Source organism: Echinops telfairi, unplaced genomic scaffold (genome assembly GCF_000313985.2).
Source record: "Echinops telfairi isolate 266 unplaced genomic scaffold, ASM31398v2 ScPeMD7_7410;HRSCAF=8448, whole genome shotgun sequence".
Taxonomy (NCBI): Eukaryota; Metazoa; Chordata; class Mammalia; order Afrosoricida; family Tenrecidae; genus Echinops; species Echinops telfairi.
In genome coordinates, this window is record NW_022111310.1 from 9,386,317 (window position 1) to 9,403,217 (window position 16,901).

The window sequence follows — 16,901 nt, forward strand, 5'->3', positions numbered from 1 at the left end:
AGGCGAGGAACATGATAGGCTCTGACAGCTCCCAAGGGTTGGCCGGCCTCGTGGTGGACACTGGCCCAAGTCCCAGGAAGCTAGAGGCAGGAACCAGGCCAGGAGGAAGAGAAAGAGACAGTTCTCCACAATGCTGCTTATAGATAACACATCACCAAGGATGCTGGTGTAACCTGATTGAGAGGTTACATCTTTCCACAGGTGCAGCACAAAACCCAACTATCACACCGAGGCATTTCATAGTGCTGGGGACCTTGTCAGTTACGAGAGGATAACTGACTAGATTTCCTTTCAGAATCAAGCTACCCATGGTTGTAGGTCTCGGGGTGTAGGATGCTCCACTGCTCTCCAGTTCACAAAACGTTTGCACGCCAAAAGCTCTGTGTGAGTTGGAGGGTATAAAAATATTCAAACAAAGTGTTAAGTTTATGAATATTGGCAAGACTCAGAAAAATATGTTTGCGTTACTGCTATCTAAAAAAAACTAACTTGATTTAATGTGTTTGGGTTAGCCAATTTCAAATTTGCATTTCTTTTATATATAAAAATGACATTAATTTACATTACCTGTTAGCAAGTGGAGATGCTACTGAAATTTCTTCAGAGGTGTTTACTATTTCAAATCATAGCAACAACAAATGCAATTGTCTCCATAACTTGAACAGTGCTTAATTAGCCCTTGTGGGGATAAAATTACACTTTTATTAGTATGCTCCCTAATTATTTGAGACCTAGTCTTTTGAAGTTAGTCTTTTTATTTTACTATATACTGTTGTTCCTGTTACCTTATCTTTGATTTAACTGAGACCCCATGAAGGATTAGTGTTACCCCACCACAAAAGAGAGAGGAGAGAGGGAGGGAGAAATTGCACACCTGGCATCAGAACTCACCGTTTTCCATTGAGGTGCTGTGGCATTTGATAGGTCTGGTGTCAGGTAGTTTAGGGTGGTACCTTTTCTTTCCACTCTTATCTCCAGGATGGCTCCTAGCCCTATTCTCGAGCCTATCAAACATTAGGCACAGTTTTGGGATTTTCAGAGTTAATTGAGAATGGGGCACTTTACAGTTTAATCTTTTCTTCATTTTTCTTTCAACTACGCAAATGTTCTCACGTGTATTAACTAATAGCCACTTAGAGGCAGTTCATTTCTTGGTAGTTTTAACATCTCAGTTCAGTTTACTGGCCTTCTACTGGATCCTGGGTTCCCAGATTTGGCTATTGATTGGCATCCTCTGTTGATGAGCCAACAGCTCTGTGGCTCTCCTCTTCCTGGAGATTGTGACTGCTGAGGTGGAGCCCAGGAGTCTAGTCCCCCGGTGATTCCAATGAGATGCCAAGGTTGGAGACCTACATGCAAGAGCCATCCAAGACTTTGAACCATTTCATCACCTGGAGAAAAGAGAATCAGCTAAAAATTCCTTTGTATTCTTAAGCATCCCCTAGAATCTTGTTAAAAGGGAGATTATGATTCAGTATATCTGGGATGGAAAGGCAAATTCTTAGCAGGGAGTCAAATCAGAATGAACCAGTTGAATCCCTGGATTGCATAAACGGATTAAATCTTAACTTTTATTACCCTACCTAGTACAGAATTCTGTTTCCTTTTTTTTTCCCACTGAGACATGCCATAATTCTTTCCTGTAAATTCATTTTTGTTTAGACACAGATTTTTAAAAGCTATTAAGTTGCAGAGTAAGATATTTTCCAGAAACTATTGTGCTCGGTAGATTTGTAGTTAGAATGTTGTTTTATGAATAAAGACAATGAACAATGGGTCATCAGTTGCATTGTTGAATTTAAAGTGTGATTTACAAAACAATGGGGGATAAGAAGATGTTTATCTCTTTAGGGGATCATTAGGTTTCTATGTACTTATTCTGTTGTTTGATGATACACACTTCACAGATATGAAGCCTTAGCTAAAGCAGGTGGCATTTTTCAGTAAAATGTGGTAATGTAAGAGAATATTTCTTCACTGGATAATTACCAGAAATCTCAGCTTTCGGAGGGAAATATAACTGATAGAAGCAGATAAAAGTAGGAGAACCTAAACATCTGCTGAGCCACGAGTCATTAAATTTAAATGACTTTATCCTAAATTTCCAAAATAAGAAAGTTGTGCTGGTTTCCTAAATGAGCAGTTTGGGCTAAGTTTGTGAATAGTGCAGGTAGTTCACCCAGATTCCAAATACTCTGGGAAACAGTTTTGTTTCTGGTTTTGTTTTTCATGTAAGCCACCATTTCCCATTTGCTACAAATTGTCACCTAAATTATTTTGTCACCTGAACCAGTTCCTTTGATCATTACCCCAGTAACATCCTGATTCCAGTTTCTATTTGCTTATCTTAACTTGAAACTAATAGCCATTCAGTATGAAATTATTAAATATTAGAGCACTAGATAAAATATGTGTGTACCAGGCTCTGTATTAATATCATGTCACCTTCTCCTACTCTGTACTGATAGAGATTCTGGCAAAGGAAATGGAAACGAGGGTTTTGAACCGGTTCTTCTTGGTTCAGTCGTGGCTGACAAAGTGAAACTGAATAAACCAGAGATCGTCAAACGTAGGTGAACAGAACCATAACCAGAATGGGGGCATTTACAGGGCCTGCCCTGCTAGAGACACAGTCTCTTTCTTAGGCACAAGGACAACTTGCACAGTGCGTAGCAGCCAAATCTAGTAGAGCCGGAGACAGCGGTCCCTGCTCACAGCTGGCTGCGCCACTCTGAGTGCACCGTCACTTTTCACGGTCCTGGCGGTAACCCAGCCTTCCTTGCCCGACTCCTGAAAGGCTCACTGTGCCTCTTCCCAGGTTCCCATCCCTGGCTTTGACTCATACGTTTTCCTGTTGTGGTTATTGTTCTGGTTCACCCAGATTTTACAAATGTGAGTCTGTTCCACTTTCACCTCATTCGTCTTGACTGAACCAGTTTGAAACCTCGGCAGAAACAGAGTGGGCATATATGCAAGTACATTGTATTTGGTTGGACTGTAGGGTTCAGAGCTTATAAGGAGGAATAGGAAATACGGTAGCAATGGTAAATTGAAGCCTTTTTCGTCAAGACATTAGATGCCGGGATCAGGAACTTGAACTTCCCTCTCTGCACATACTGTTAAATCCACCGAGTAGGCAGGAACCAGGATGGAAATTGTTTCAGAGGGATGCCACTTTTTTCTTTCGTCCTGGGCATGCTTATTCTTTAACAAGCGGTGTGAAATGTTGTCTTTCATAGCACTTAACTTCAATTTGGATAACTCATCCTCACATGTGAACCTGAAAGTTGACGATGCCTGTGTAGAATGGGACCCCACCGGAGGCAAAGGTCAAGAACCTAAAATTAAAGGGAAGGAAAACAAGGGCAGGTGAGCTCGTTCCGCAAAGCTGTCATTTGGACAGAGCCTTTGTACACTGGTCTTATTTATTTGCAGTGGCCTCGCTAGAGTTGGTGCCAGTCACCGTGCAGTAACTCGTGGTGCCCCCTCCCCTGCTCCCTCCACCTCCAGAATCCTTAGGAATGATCCTTACCAATTTTAATCACAGAATTATAGTTGATCAGTATAGTAGTAAATGGTGTCAGTGAAATATTTCTTAGATTATTTGAACACAATTGTTCAAATTTGTAGAAAACAAATTGTTTTCTAAATCTTGCTACATGGAATAGCAAATGATCACATACATTATTAGTCACTGAGCTGAAGCCTTAAACATTTTTTTCCTTCTTTTCCTTTAATTACTACTTCATTCTCAAAAAAAGTTACTGATAGGGATTCACAGATACTACTTACCACAATATTGCAGTTAAAACACCAGAAAATGGGACCAAATCAGGAACAATGAAGTCACCAGTAGCGCCAAAACCAAGATGACCAGATGTCCCGCTTTTGGCGGGACAGTCCCGATTTTTAACAATTTTTCTCGCCTTCCGCGGCATTTTTAAAAAGTCCTGATTTTTGGAAAGAATGCACGACAAGCTAGGGTATACGGTTTTCGGCTGCCATGTGGCTATTTCGCCAGGATATGAGTTTTATCAATGGTGTCCCGCTTTACCAGTGTTAAAATCTGGTTACCTTAAGGTGCAAAACCCACCACCAGTGCTTGTAGCTCGCACAGATGAAGCCAGAGGGTTGAACATCATTGTAATTGAGTAATGATGACAGCTCTGACCGGAACGCATTAGCGTTCAAAGAGTCAATCAGCATAGAGCTTTAGGCTTGTATGTACATTCATACATGGTAGCTGGGCTTATGAAAAATGCTTGCATTTCTCTAACTACTTCAGGGCATACATTTCTGCCATAACCCAACACAAAATGTTTATAGGTGGTCATTTTGTTGTCACCCCTCTGACAGTGCTGCCGGGTGTGATCAGGACCTCCTATTAGCCACCCGACCCCCAGTGGCTGCCTTGCTTATTTAATGACAATGTACAGTGAAATTTTTACTCAGTATACCAAGAAGTTATACTGTGTTAGAAACATCAAAGTGAAAAATATAATACCGCTCATCAATAGTTGAATGTGTCATTAACATTATTTGTGCTTAGCTTCCTTTCTGATCATTATATTTTACATTTTTATTACAATATCCCATTTCTTTATCCTTATGTCTACCGCAACTTCAACTACTTAGAGACAAGTTTCTAGTATAACCACTTCGCTTTAAACTTTAAGACCAGAAGGTCTCCACTGAATGACAACTTTAGCATGTCCTACCTCCTGACCAGGCATGCGGACTTTTTGTTATTGTCAGAATATATTTCATTAGTCTCAAGGTAAAGAGCCTCTTTCTTTTTTAACAAAGGAAAACTTTGCTCAAACTGAAGTAGTTGGAAATGTCACCATGAGTTACAAACCACTGAGTGGGTCCCAACTCACAGTCACCCTAAAGAGCCAAGTAGAACTGTCCCTTTGGGCTTCGAGGCTGTAAATCTTGATGGGAGGAGGCAGCCTCATCTTTTTCCCTCAGAGTACCTGAGTGGGTTCAAACTGCTGACCTTGGGGTTAGCAGCCCAACTCATTACCCACAAAACCACCAGGACTCCTTATGAATTATAACAGTCGATCAAATACTTTCCTCAGCAGGCTTTTGATTTCATTTTTTCTGTAAAATGTTAAAGTTTAGTTGAAAAAAATCTCTTAACAGTTGCCTGTTTTTATCTGACAGTGCCCATGTTACTTCACTGAAGAAACACGCAAGGTGATGATCTGTGTCCGTCTAGCTCTAGGACTTAGTGTCTCTAGCTTGGCTGATTAACTCCTTTTTTTAAAACCAATCAGCAGAAGCCATTGCAACAGCTTTTATAAGCCACAATACTGCTTTGTGTAGACTCTCTGTATTGGTAGCTTATGTTTTGACCTTACAGCATTATAGCGTGCTGCATATTATTTGGATTTCATTGCGTATGATAACAACACAATAAGCTCTGCTCTGAAGTCTTTTGTGAATTATTTCCCCACACCTGATTGTTCTCTGCATTTACTCACACTGACCTCTCTCTCGCTGTGCCGCACTCAGTATGTCTTAACACTGTAGCTTTGCTTTTACTTGTATTTGATGCTAGGCAGATTTGAAGTGTTGTGTATTTTATAATAATCTTGTCATTTCCAAAGCATCAAGGATAAAAAATACAGGTCAGCGTATTATTAGGACAGTGCCAGAAAGAATGTATCATTTCAAATTGCACAAGTAATGATGTGCCAATTTGAAGATGTCACACACCTTTTCCAGATCCCAGATGTAGTCTCGTTTCAAGCTCAACTTTTCTCTTCCTTTCAGTTTATTCTCGCCTTACTCGTGAAAATGATCTTGTGTTTAATATGCTACAAGTTGTAAAACAGGACTGGGTTTATAAGCACCTGTGTAATTTGAGTTTGGTCACTTGGAAATGTTTAAACTGTACTAAGCATTCAGCTTATTTATTTCATTTTTTCCTTTTAAGGAGATTTTTAGAATTTTGCATCCATTTATTATTTTCGTAAATATCTATTGAATGCAAGATGTCATGTTGGATTCGTAAGAGTGAACGCTGTCACTGCCTCCCAATAACGTGCTCGGATTTGTGTGGTTGACGTAGCTCACTGCCATGGAATCGATACCGATGCAGAGAGACCCTGTAGCACAGAGTAGAATTGCCCCCTTTGGGTTTCTGAGACTTTAAATCTTTACAAGAACAGACCACCTCAACTTTCTTCCTGGAACAACTGGTGGGTTTGAACTGTCGCCTTTGTGGGTAGCAGCTCAGTGCAGACATAGCCCACTAACCTACAGGCCTCCTGAGATAGATATATTTACATATGTTCAAGTAGAGATGCTGATATAGATTATACTTAATGAATGCTAAGTGTGAATACAGGAGTGCAAAGGAAGGAAGATAGAGCGGCCAGGTTGGAGGGGGTCAGTTAGGACAACTCACTGAACTAAATGTAGCAGTGAAGGCTTCATTCACATACTGTGAGCCTGTAAACAAACACTCATGTGGGCAAGACGCTGCAAGGGAAAAGATCCTGTCTCCTCCATGGTTCCCTTTTTTTCTTACAGAATGGCAGCCAGTGGACAATGCAATTGTAGGATTATCTCACTGCCAGAGAACCCCAGACAGAACTATGTGATTAAAAGACCCGAGGACTGGAAGGTGGGGAGGGACTAGGGATGGAAAAGCGCGGAATCACAGTGGAGAAAAGAATCTAGCCTCCCCGCGTGCCCACAAACACACAGCAGGGGAATGGAGCCGCCTTGGCTAGGATTGCCTCTGAGCATGGGCAGCCTGTGGGCCAGTCCTTGATTCCAGCTCTCTCCAGAGACTGCAGGAAGCACACCGGCTGGGCATCAAACCTAGTGTGGGGAAAGCTGCCAGACAAAGCCTGTATAACTAACTGCCTGTGGTTTGATCTGAAAGAAGCGCTTTTAACCTGGAGCCAGACTTCTTAGAAGAGTTGCTTAGCCGGGTATGGTCTGGAAGACCTTCACGAAGGGCATGGTATTTGAACAGGTTCCCTAGGAAGCAGAAGAATGTGTGCCATGCCGTTGAGGCTTGTAGGGAGAAGGGAGTCCAAGCAGCGGGAAACCCCTGGGCAGACTGACGGAGTCTGAGGACGCCATCTGCGGGGTGAGCTGCATATAGTGCGTAGTGCTTTGTAGCCGGGAGAAGACTGAAAAGATAGCTTTAAAAAACCTTTCAGTGTAAATTAGGTGGGGGTTTAGATTGCAGATCATCAATTTTATATTCAACAATGGAAACTACTTATGAAATGTCCCAGTAGATTGGGACCAAATTTTAAAAGCTTGAAATGCTAAACTAGGTAGTAAAAGAGTGGGGTCGAAGGTTTACCTGGTAACCATGCACAAGAGGAATTGGATGGCAAAGATCATCGGGAAGCTGGCCGACAGCGGCCCAGCGCAAGGTAGCACCAAGTCCCTTCAGGTGGCGAAGTCGCCCAAGTGCCCTTGACAGAGCTTCTTCGGCTCAGAGCCTGGAAGGCTGGATCGGAAGAGTTCTCGCTATTTTACTTTTTTTCTGAAACTAAACTGTCATTCTCAATAGTTATATCTGTTTTTCTTTCCCCCATGCTGTCCCTTTATTTCTTTACTACGGGTAAGTTACAATTTTTGCTTTTAAAGATGATGGTTTTAGTTTTTGAGGTAGCGCTACGTGAAAATGTTCTGCATACTTGCTGCTTTCTCTTACCCAGCGGGGACATGTTTTCCAGTGCATGTACCATCCCAGCAGACATTCTGGACTGAAATCTGAGTGCTAACTGTGAAAAAGGTTCCCGATTGGCTCCGATCCCGATGAACCTTCTCACTGGGAAACCGCTGCCCTCTTGTAAAACCCCACATGCTCGAATTCCTCCAACTTCAGACTGTGGTTCAGGAAGGTGTGGGCCTTAGGCAGCAGCATCGCGTGCTTGTGTTCTATTTACTCAGTTAGCAGCGCTTATTCCTGCAGTTCAGTGCGGCACCCTGCACCCTACTGAGGATGCGGAGATGGGACTATGTGGCTCTGCCCCTAATCGTTGCCCTCCCTTAGCTGGCCCTCAGCCACGGTCCCCACATGCCCCAGCAACTGAGTGGGTAGGGTGCTGTGGGTACATTGTGAGGGGACTCTCTTTCTCCCCACCCTTTTTTTTTAAAAATCGTTTTATTAGGGGCTCATACAACTCTTATCACAATCCATATGTACATCAATTGTGTCAAGCACATTTGTACATTCATTGCCCTCATCATTCTCAAAACATTTGCTCTCCACTTAAGCCCCCGGCATTAGGTCCTCTTTTTTCCCCTCCCTGCCCGCTCCCCCCTCCCTCATGAGCCCTTGATAATTTATAAATTATTATTCTGTCATATCTTGCCCTGTCTGACATCTCCCTTCACTCACTTTTCTGTTGTCTGTCCCCTAGGGAGGAGGTCACATATAGTCTCTGGTTATGGGATTTTTTCCACCACTGGCTCCCGACCTGGTTTAGCTGAATATAAAATCCTGTAATTCTTAATTAACAAACAACTATTTCTGAACTTCACCCCTCTGATATTCTGATTCGGTAGTCAGGGATGGGGTTAGCGATTTGCATATTTTTAACTCCCCAAGTGATTTTGATGTGCAGGCACCACCGGTGTATCCAGGAGGCTTCCAGGAGTACTCTCGGGACTCATTCTAATGGCTCCTCCTCACCCAGTACCTCTCATCGGCTGCACGCTGCTCTCCCTGCATCTGATTCTTGCCTCACAACAAAACCTGTCCCTTTTTTGCTTGCTCCATCTTTCAGCAAACAAGCCATTGTAGCCCTGATTGTGAAGGACAAGGATAGTCCCAGGACTACTACAAAACCCCGGAGTTTGACGTGAAATGAAACATCATGAAGCGCTAATGTCCCATCTTGCTTCTCTGGTTACGAAACTAGTTTCCCCACACTGACATTTAAGATTCATTTAAATATGTGTATTTTTTGTATGAATTGCCAATACTGGTAGGTGAATTAACTTAGGAAGTGGAAGATTAATGTGCACTAATATTTCAATGCCTTTTTCCAACTAACTAATCCTTGGTACCCCATCTAAGTGCTCACCTGTTGTTTCTAGAGCAGAGTATATTTGCATTTCAGATGAACAGTTTTAGATGACTCTTTGGAGAATAACTTGGCAAATCATACTGACTTCTTATATTACATAGGAGTTCTGGAGACCTAAAAAAAATTTTTTGTTATGTTTTTTAAGTTGTGTTAGAACAATTTTTCTTTCAATCCCCTTGCTTTGCATGTCCTACTAATGTTGCATGTAGAAGTTTTCACACTTTAACTTTTTAAAATTTATTTAAGTTATTTATTTGGGGTATATTTAATATGGGAGATGTTACAGTATTTTTAAAAATCACTTTATTGGGGCTCATACAATTCATCACAATACATACATCAAAGGTGTAAAGCACACTTACACATTTGTTGCCCTCATCATTCTCAGCATTCGCTTTCCTCTTGGGTTCTTGGCACACTTTAACTTTTAAAGCCACAGAATGGTTGCTTCAAATGAAAGGTTTCCTGAAGCCTGCTTTTAGAAAAAGGAAAGTCCAACTGGTTAGAATGCCCCTCGCTCCGGCAGCAGCCTGGGAGGCATCCTTAGGCAAGGAACGTGGTTTGAAAATCGTCTACACAAGCATGAACAGAGACTTCCTATTTTTAATTTGGGGAGAAGGTTAAAAATGGAACTTTTTAATTTAGGGAAGAACTAAATCACAGGAATGCTACAGTCATAGACTTTTGATTAAGTTTAACCATAATATCATTCCATACTTAATATTCTACTTGATTAGAAAGTTGAAGTTCCTGCAGTCACTGTTTAAGTCTTTGAAAACTGTCCAATGAATCTGCTTTCTGTGAGCAAGATGACATTTAAATAATGCAGCACACTGAATGTGTGAAATTATGATAACTTTTTATCTATATAGTTGCCTTTCCTTTGACAGGGATTTATTTTTTGGGTATTGGTTGACAGCTGTTAAATTACTAAATTAGCCTTTTCTAAGGAAAAAAATTCCAGCACAATGATCTTGGGAAGATTGCTTTTATTTTTAATTGGTGTTAAGAATGTAGGTAGGAACATGTTCCATTCTCTTTAAGTAATGCTTTCTGGATAATCTTGACAAAAATAGTTGTTTTTAAATTTTATATCATCAAAATGTGCTTTTCTAGTCATCTTTTAGGATGTTATCTATTTTGGTTTTTTGAGAGTTCAAATTCTATGTCATAGTAAACTGTACTTTTTTAAAAGTTACAGTTTACCATGTCTCATAATTCGATGTAAGGAGAGTGAGACTGGAGCCTGTCTGTTATGGTGGAGAAATGCTTCATAATACATCAAATTTGTAACATCATTCTGCTAGGGCTGCATGGGTTTGTACAGCTACAGTTTCTCTTTTTAAGAAGAAACAATCCACAACTACGTGCCTACTGACTTGTGAAAGGATTATTTAGCTGTACTTATAATAGTAAAGGAACCTTAGCTTGTTTTGACTTAGCTGTTCATCCCCCTCGTCGGTCATATGCTGTTAGTTTTAGCATTGCTTTTAATTTCACCTCAATACTTTTCAGCCTTGCTTGGTCTGCATGGCATTAGTGCTTCTAGCCAGCTTTATGTTCATGGTTTCTTATATTTAAGTTTTTGTAATTAACAATGCTCTTTAATAATAATTTAGATAAAATAAAACGGCACTGTTCCTGAAACAGAATTAGAAATCTTGTTGAACCTTCATTTTGTGGTTTGTAATTTTCATGTGTGAAACACAGAACAGAGTACTTGTTTGTCTTTTTGTCCCTGTTCTTGTAGAAGTGGTACGCCATCCCCCAAACGGACATCTGTAGGCTCCAGACCACCCGCAGTAAGAGGCAGCCGAGATCGTTTTACTGGGGAATCATACACGGTGCTAGGTAGTGTACAACATGATAGTTCTTCCTCTTCTCAACCTAAGGGAGTCGCTGTCAACCCAGTGGGCTTTTACTCACTCAGAGAGGGAGTGGCTATCTTGTGTGGAAATCTTTGCAAAAGTTTCTGACTGTTGAAGTTTAATTACTTTGGAGAGTTTGTAATCGCATACTGTTATCATTGCTACTTAAAGAAAATCTTCTAGATCTACATAGTGCTCCCTTTCTAATAATGTGTGAGCTTTAACAGAATAGTAAGGAAGAAGAGATGTACTGTAATATATATTTTACATATTCAGGAGAAAAATAGCAATACAGTTACAATAGGTACTCTGCATTTAGTTTCTAATAAAAGCAAATATTTGAATCAATTTTTTTGGTTTTGTGGTTTAAATAAAAATGTGTGACCAGTCGATCATTTTAAGGAGCCCCAGTGGCCCTGTGGTTAAGCACTTGACTGCTTGCTAACGGCTGTCTTGTGGTCTAAATGCACCAGCCACTCCACAGGAGAACGATGCAGCAGTCTGCTTCCATAAGGATGACAGCCCGGGAAGCCGTGTGGGGCAGTTCTAGTCTGCCCTAGAGAGTTGCTGGGAGGTGGGCTCTGCCCTATTCGGCCCTAGAGAGTTGCTGGGAGGTGGACTCACAGGGGGAGTTGGGGAATGAGGGGTTGGAGTAAGGAGTTTTATTGGAAGAGAGAGAGTCAAATCATCTACCTTCTCTGGTCTTTTGCAGGAGACACTGCTATTGAAAATGGACAACACTATTGGGAAGTCAAGGCCCAGAAGGATTGTAAATCTTACAGTGTGGGAGTAGCCTACAAAACTTTGGGGAAGTTTGACCAGTTGGGAAAGACAAACACTAGTTGGTGTATCCATGTCAACAACTGGCTACAAAACACATTTGCAGCCAAGCACAATAATAAAGTCAAAGCCCTAGATGCTACTGTGCCTGAGAAAATAGGTGTATTCTGTGATTTTGATGGAGGTGAGTTACTTATTTTCTCTTGAGACAATAATTGCTGCGTAGTTCCTCGTGTTCCAGCACTTTTTGCTGGTAATCATCTGTGCAAAGCTTAATTCTGTGGTGTGGGTGTTTTGAACAACTACTGTTTCATCACACACATAATCTCAGTTTAGAATCAAGTGCAAGAAGGGAGATGACGCTTAGAGTCCTACAAAAGCACTCACCGCTGGTATATGAAAGATCCCTGATGGTGCAGTGGCTATGCATTAACCTGCTGACTGCAAGGTTAGCAGTTCAAAACCACTGGTTGTTCCATGAGGGAAAGATGAGGCTTTCTCCTCCCATACAGAGTTACAGTCTTGGAAACCCACAGAGGCAGTTCTACCCTGTCTTATAGGGTCACTATGAGTCAGAATTGACTTAATGGCAGGGTTTGTTTGTTTTTAATCCCTCCCTTACCTTGTTTTATTATCTGCAAAAAGTGCTGGAATAAGGTTTTTCAAATTGGAGAAGACCTTAGAAATTACCTGGCCACACAATGTATACTTGTTAGTTCACTTGGTTCAGCAGGTGGTCACCTCCACTAGGCTTAGAGACTTTCTCCCTCTTGAAGGTGAAGCTTGCAGAAGGAAGCTTGTTTTATTTATTGTTAGATACATTTGGATTAGAAGATTTTTCTTAGATTGGCTCAGTTGTCTCCCTCTAACTCCTCTATGGGTCTGTTGCTCGTGAGGTTTGCCACCTGGAGAAAAGCGCGTTAAGCGCCCTGCCCCACATTCACGTGGGTGTCCTTGTTTGTTTACAAACTGTTAGCATTACTTCTCTGTTCCATGAGTTGTCCCTCTTAACATTCAATTTTTCAAAACTCATAATCTCTTATAGTTGTCATGTATTTCTCAACGATTGGTCCTTAGGGTAGAGCACATAATCTCAGACCAGAATAAGACAACAGTGATTTGGCAATGCTATTTTTAGTAATAGGATTGGCTGCACTGTTGACCTATATTGAACTTGTAACTGCTTGATTCACTAGATTACTATTTTATTTTTGTGGCCTCTCCAATTATTTTTTTCTTCCTTCCTATTAGAGTACTCTGAAGTTATTGATTTTAAACTCAAGATTATTACACTTAACCTTTCTTAAGTTACATTTCAATAAATCTAGCTGTTTCCCCTCCGTGTAAAAGTATCTAATAATTCACTTGCTACTTATCTTTTGCAAAATTTCTTTAAGCTTGGACTTCTTTGACTCATATTTGATAAATATCTTCTCTTCTGTCGTCTAAAGAATGCATGAACCTCTAAAGATGACATAGTGCTGAACAAAAATAATTCCCTCGACGCTTCTTTCCAGACTGGTTCTTCAGGTAGATCAGAAGTGGTAAAGTAACAGTGACCTTGGTGACTGTAGCATTGCGTTGTGGAGTCAGCTCATACTCATAGCCACCTGTGTGTACAACAGAGTGACGCTGCTGGATCCCGCAGTCCTCACACTGGTCTTACGTGTGAGCCCGTTGTTGCAGCCCTGGTCTCAGACCGTCTTAAGGGCCTTTTTGCTGCCCCTCTGCTTTACCAAGTGTGCTTCCTTTCCCAGTGACTGTCCCTCCTGATAATTAATGGCCTGAAGTCTCGCCAACCTGCCTCTAAGGAGCGAGCATTCATCTGGCTGTACTTGATCTAAGACAGCTTTTGTTCTTTGGCAGTCCATGATTCTTTCAATATTCTTTGCCGGCACTATAATTCAAATACATTAATTGTTTCTACAGTCTTCCTTATTCAATTTTCACGTGCATATGGCATGATTTTTGAATCAGATATACCTTAGTCTTCAAAGTAACAAACATGCTACTCAATACTTTTTTTTTTCTTTTTTAACATTTTATTAGGGGCTCATACAACTGTTATCCCAATCCATACACACAGCAATTGTGTAAAGCGCATTTGTACATCGTTTCTCAAAACATTTTCTCTCCATTTAAACCCCCGACATTAGGTCCTCATTTTTCCCCTCCCTCCCCGCTCCCCCCTCCCGCATGAGCCCTTGATAGTTTATAAATGGGTATTTTGTCATATCTTGCCCTATCCGACGTCTCCCTTCATCCACTTTTCAGTTGTCTGTCCCCCAGGGAGGAGGTCACACACAGTTCCATGTAATCGGTTCTCTCTTTCTACCCATTCTCCCTTTACCCTCCCTGTTTTGCCACTCACACCACTGGTCCTATAGGGCTCATCCATCCTGGATTCCCTGTATTTTCAGTTCCTATCTGTACCAGTGTACCTCCTCTGGTCTAGCCAGACTTGCAAGATCGAATTCGAGTCATGGTAGTGGGAGCGGGGAGGAAACATTTAGGAACTAGAGGAAAGTTGTATTTCTCATCATTGTTACATCGCACCCTGACTGGCTCATCTCCTCCCCGAGACCCCTCTGCAAGGGGATCTCCAGTGGCCTACTAATGGGCTTTGGATCTCCACTCCGCACTCCCCCCATCATTCACTATGGTAAGATTTTTTGTACTACTCAATACTTTAAAGAGGTCTCGTGCAGCCGATTATTCCATGCAGTCATTATTTGATCTCTTGACTGCTGCTTCATTGTGGATTGATTGTGGATCTTAGCAATACAAAATCCTTGGTAACTTCAGTTTTTCTCTGCTTACCATGGTGTTGTCTATTGGTCCAATTGTAAGGATTTTGGTTTTCTTTATGTAATCCATACTGAAGGCTGCAATCCTTGATCATCACCAGCAAGTACGTTAAGTCCTCACTTTCAGCAAGCAAGGTTCTGTCATTTGCTTGTTGTTAATAGACCTTATGCCAATCCTGATGCCATGTTCTTCATCTGACCCAGCTTCTCTGATGATTTACTCATCATACAAAGTGAATAAGTATGGTGAGAGGATGCAACCATAACATGCACCTTTCCTGATTTTAAACCGTACAATATTCCCTTGTTCCATCTGCACAGCTAACTCTTGATCCTTGTTCAGGTTCCACATCCGCACAACGAAGTGTTTTGGAATTCTCGTTTTTCTCAAGGCTATCCATGGTTTGTTCTTGTCCACATAGTCCAATACCTTTGTATAGTCAATAGGACACAAGTAAACACCTTTCTGGTAGTCTCTACTTTCAGCCTAGTTCCATCTGACATCAGCAATGATGTCCCTTGTTCCACATCCTCTTCTGAATCCAGCCTGAGCCTCTGGAAGCTCCCTCTCAATATATTATTTCAACCATTGTTGGATGATTTTCAGCACTTTTACTTGCATGTGATATCAAGGATATTGTTCTATAATTTGAGAATTATGTTCTATAATTTATTGGGGTCACCTTTCTTTGGAATGAGTACAAATAGGAATCTCTTCTAGTCAGTTGACCAAATAGCTGTCTTCCAAATTTCCTGGCATAGATGAATGAGTACTTCCAGTGCTTTATCAGTTTTTTGAAACATTTCAATTTCTAGTCCATCAATTATTGGAGCCTTATTTTTGACTAATCCTTTTTTTCAGTACAGCTTCAATTTCTCCACTCAGTACCATTGGTTCTTGATCATATGCTACCTCGTGAAATGACTGAATATCGACTACCGTATATACTTGTGTAAAAGCCGAGTTTTTCAGCACATTAAAAAAAATCATTTTACTGGGGGTTCTTACAACTCTTATCACAATCCATACATACATCCACTGTGTCAAGCACTTTTGTACATATGTTTCGCTCATCATTCTCAAAACATTTGCTTTCTACTTGAGCCCTTGGTAACAGCTCCTCATTTTTTCCCCTCCTTCCCTGTTCCCCACTCCCCCATAAACCCTTGGTAATTTATAAATTATTATTATTTTGTCATATCTTACACCATCCGATGTCTCTCTTCACCCACTTCTCTACTGTCCATCCACCAGGGATGAGGTTATATGTAGATCCTTGTAATCTATTCCCCTTTCTCCCTCACCTTCCCACCACCCTTCTGGTATCGCCAGTCTCACCACTGATCCTGAGGGGGTTCATCTGTCCTGGATTCCCTGTGTTTCCAGTTCCTATCTGTACCAGTGTACATCCTCCAGTTCAGCCGGATTTGTAAGGTAATATTGGGATCATGATAGTGGCGGGGAGGAAGCTTTCAAGAACTAGAGAAAAATTGTATGTTTCATCATTGCTACACTGCACCCTGACAGGCTTGTCTCCTCCCCGCGGCCTTTCTGCAAGGGGATGTCCAATTGCCCACCACGGTCTTTCTGCAAGGGGATGTCCAGTTGCCCACAGATGGGTCCTGGGTCCCCACTCCACACTCCTCCTCATTCATAATGCTAGGATTTTTTTGTTCTTTGATTCCTGCAAACTGATCCCTTCAATGCCTCGTGATCTCACAGGCTGGTGTGCTTCTTCATTGTGGGCTTTGTTATTTCTCAGTTAGATGGCCGCTTGTTTATCTTCAAGTCTCTAGGACACCAGATGCTATATCTTTTGATAGCCAGGCACCATCAGCTTTCTTCACCACATTTGCTTATGCACCCACTTTGTCTTCAGTGATCATGTTGGGATAGGCTGGTATTCGGCACATGTTTAAATGCAGTTCTTGTGGTAAAATTAGGTGCCTCGGCTGATACTCAGGTTGACTTACATTCAAATATATATGGTAGTTCTTTTTGGTACAGTGGCTCTATTCTTTCCATCTTCTTTTGATACTTCTGCATCATTCAATATTTTGCCTACAGAATCTTTCAATATTGTAACTCGAGGCGTGAATTCTTTCTTGAGTTCTTCAGTTTAAGATATGCTGGGTATGTTCTTCCTTTTTGATAATCTAATTCTAAATCTTCACACATTTCTTTATAATTTTTTACACTATGATAGAGATAAATCCACAAGCTACCAATATACTTACTCAAAAAAGAAATATAATTTTCTCTTTTGATTTTTAGTAATGAAATCTCAGTTCTCTGTATTCTCTTTTTACTGTTCACCTTGAATTGTCTAAAAAGAGTTTCCTCCAGATAGGTGGAAAAAGTATTAGTATACTTT

The 16,901-nt window shown here is 41.1% G+C and overlaps 1 protein-coding gene across 3 annotated transcripts in view; it reads left to right on the forward strand.

The window, feature by feature from the left end:
* Positions 1-16,901, forward strand: part of FSD1L (fibronectin type III and SPRY domain containing 1 like) — an 85,030-nt gene that overhangs the window by 59,321 nt on the left and 8,808 nt on the right. Inside the window, exons 9-12 of one of the 3 annotated variants that reach the window (XM_045296609.1) lie at positions 3,240-3,369; positions 5,170-5,202; positions 10,822-10,922; positions 11,652-11,903. In XM_045296609.1, coding sequence (XP_045152544.1) covers positions 3,240-3,369; positions 5,170-5,202; positions 10,822-10,922; positions 11,652-11,903 — 516 coding nt within the window. The remainder of the gene's footprint in view (positions 1-3,239; positions 3,370-5,169; positions 5,203-10,821; positions 10,923-11,651; positions 11,904-16,901) is intronic. The other 2 variants (XM_045296610.1, XM_045296611.1) reach the window with 2 other exon arrangements.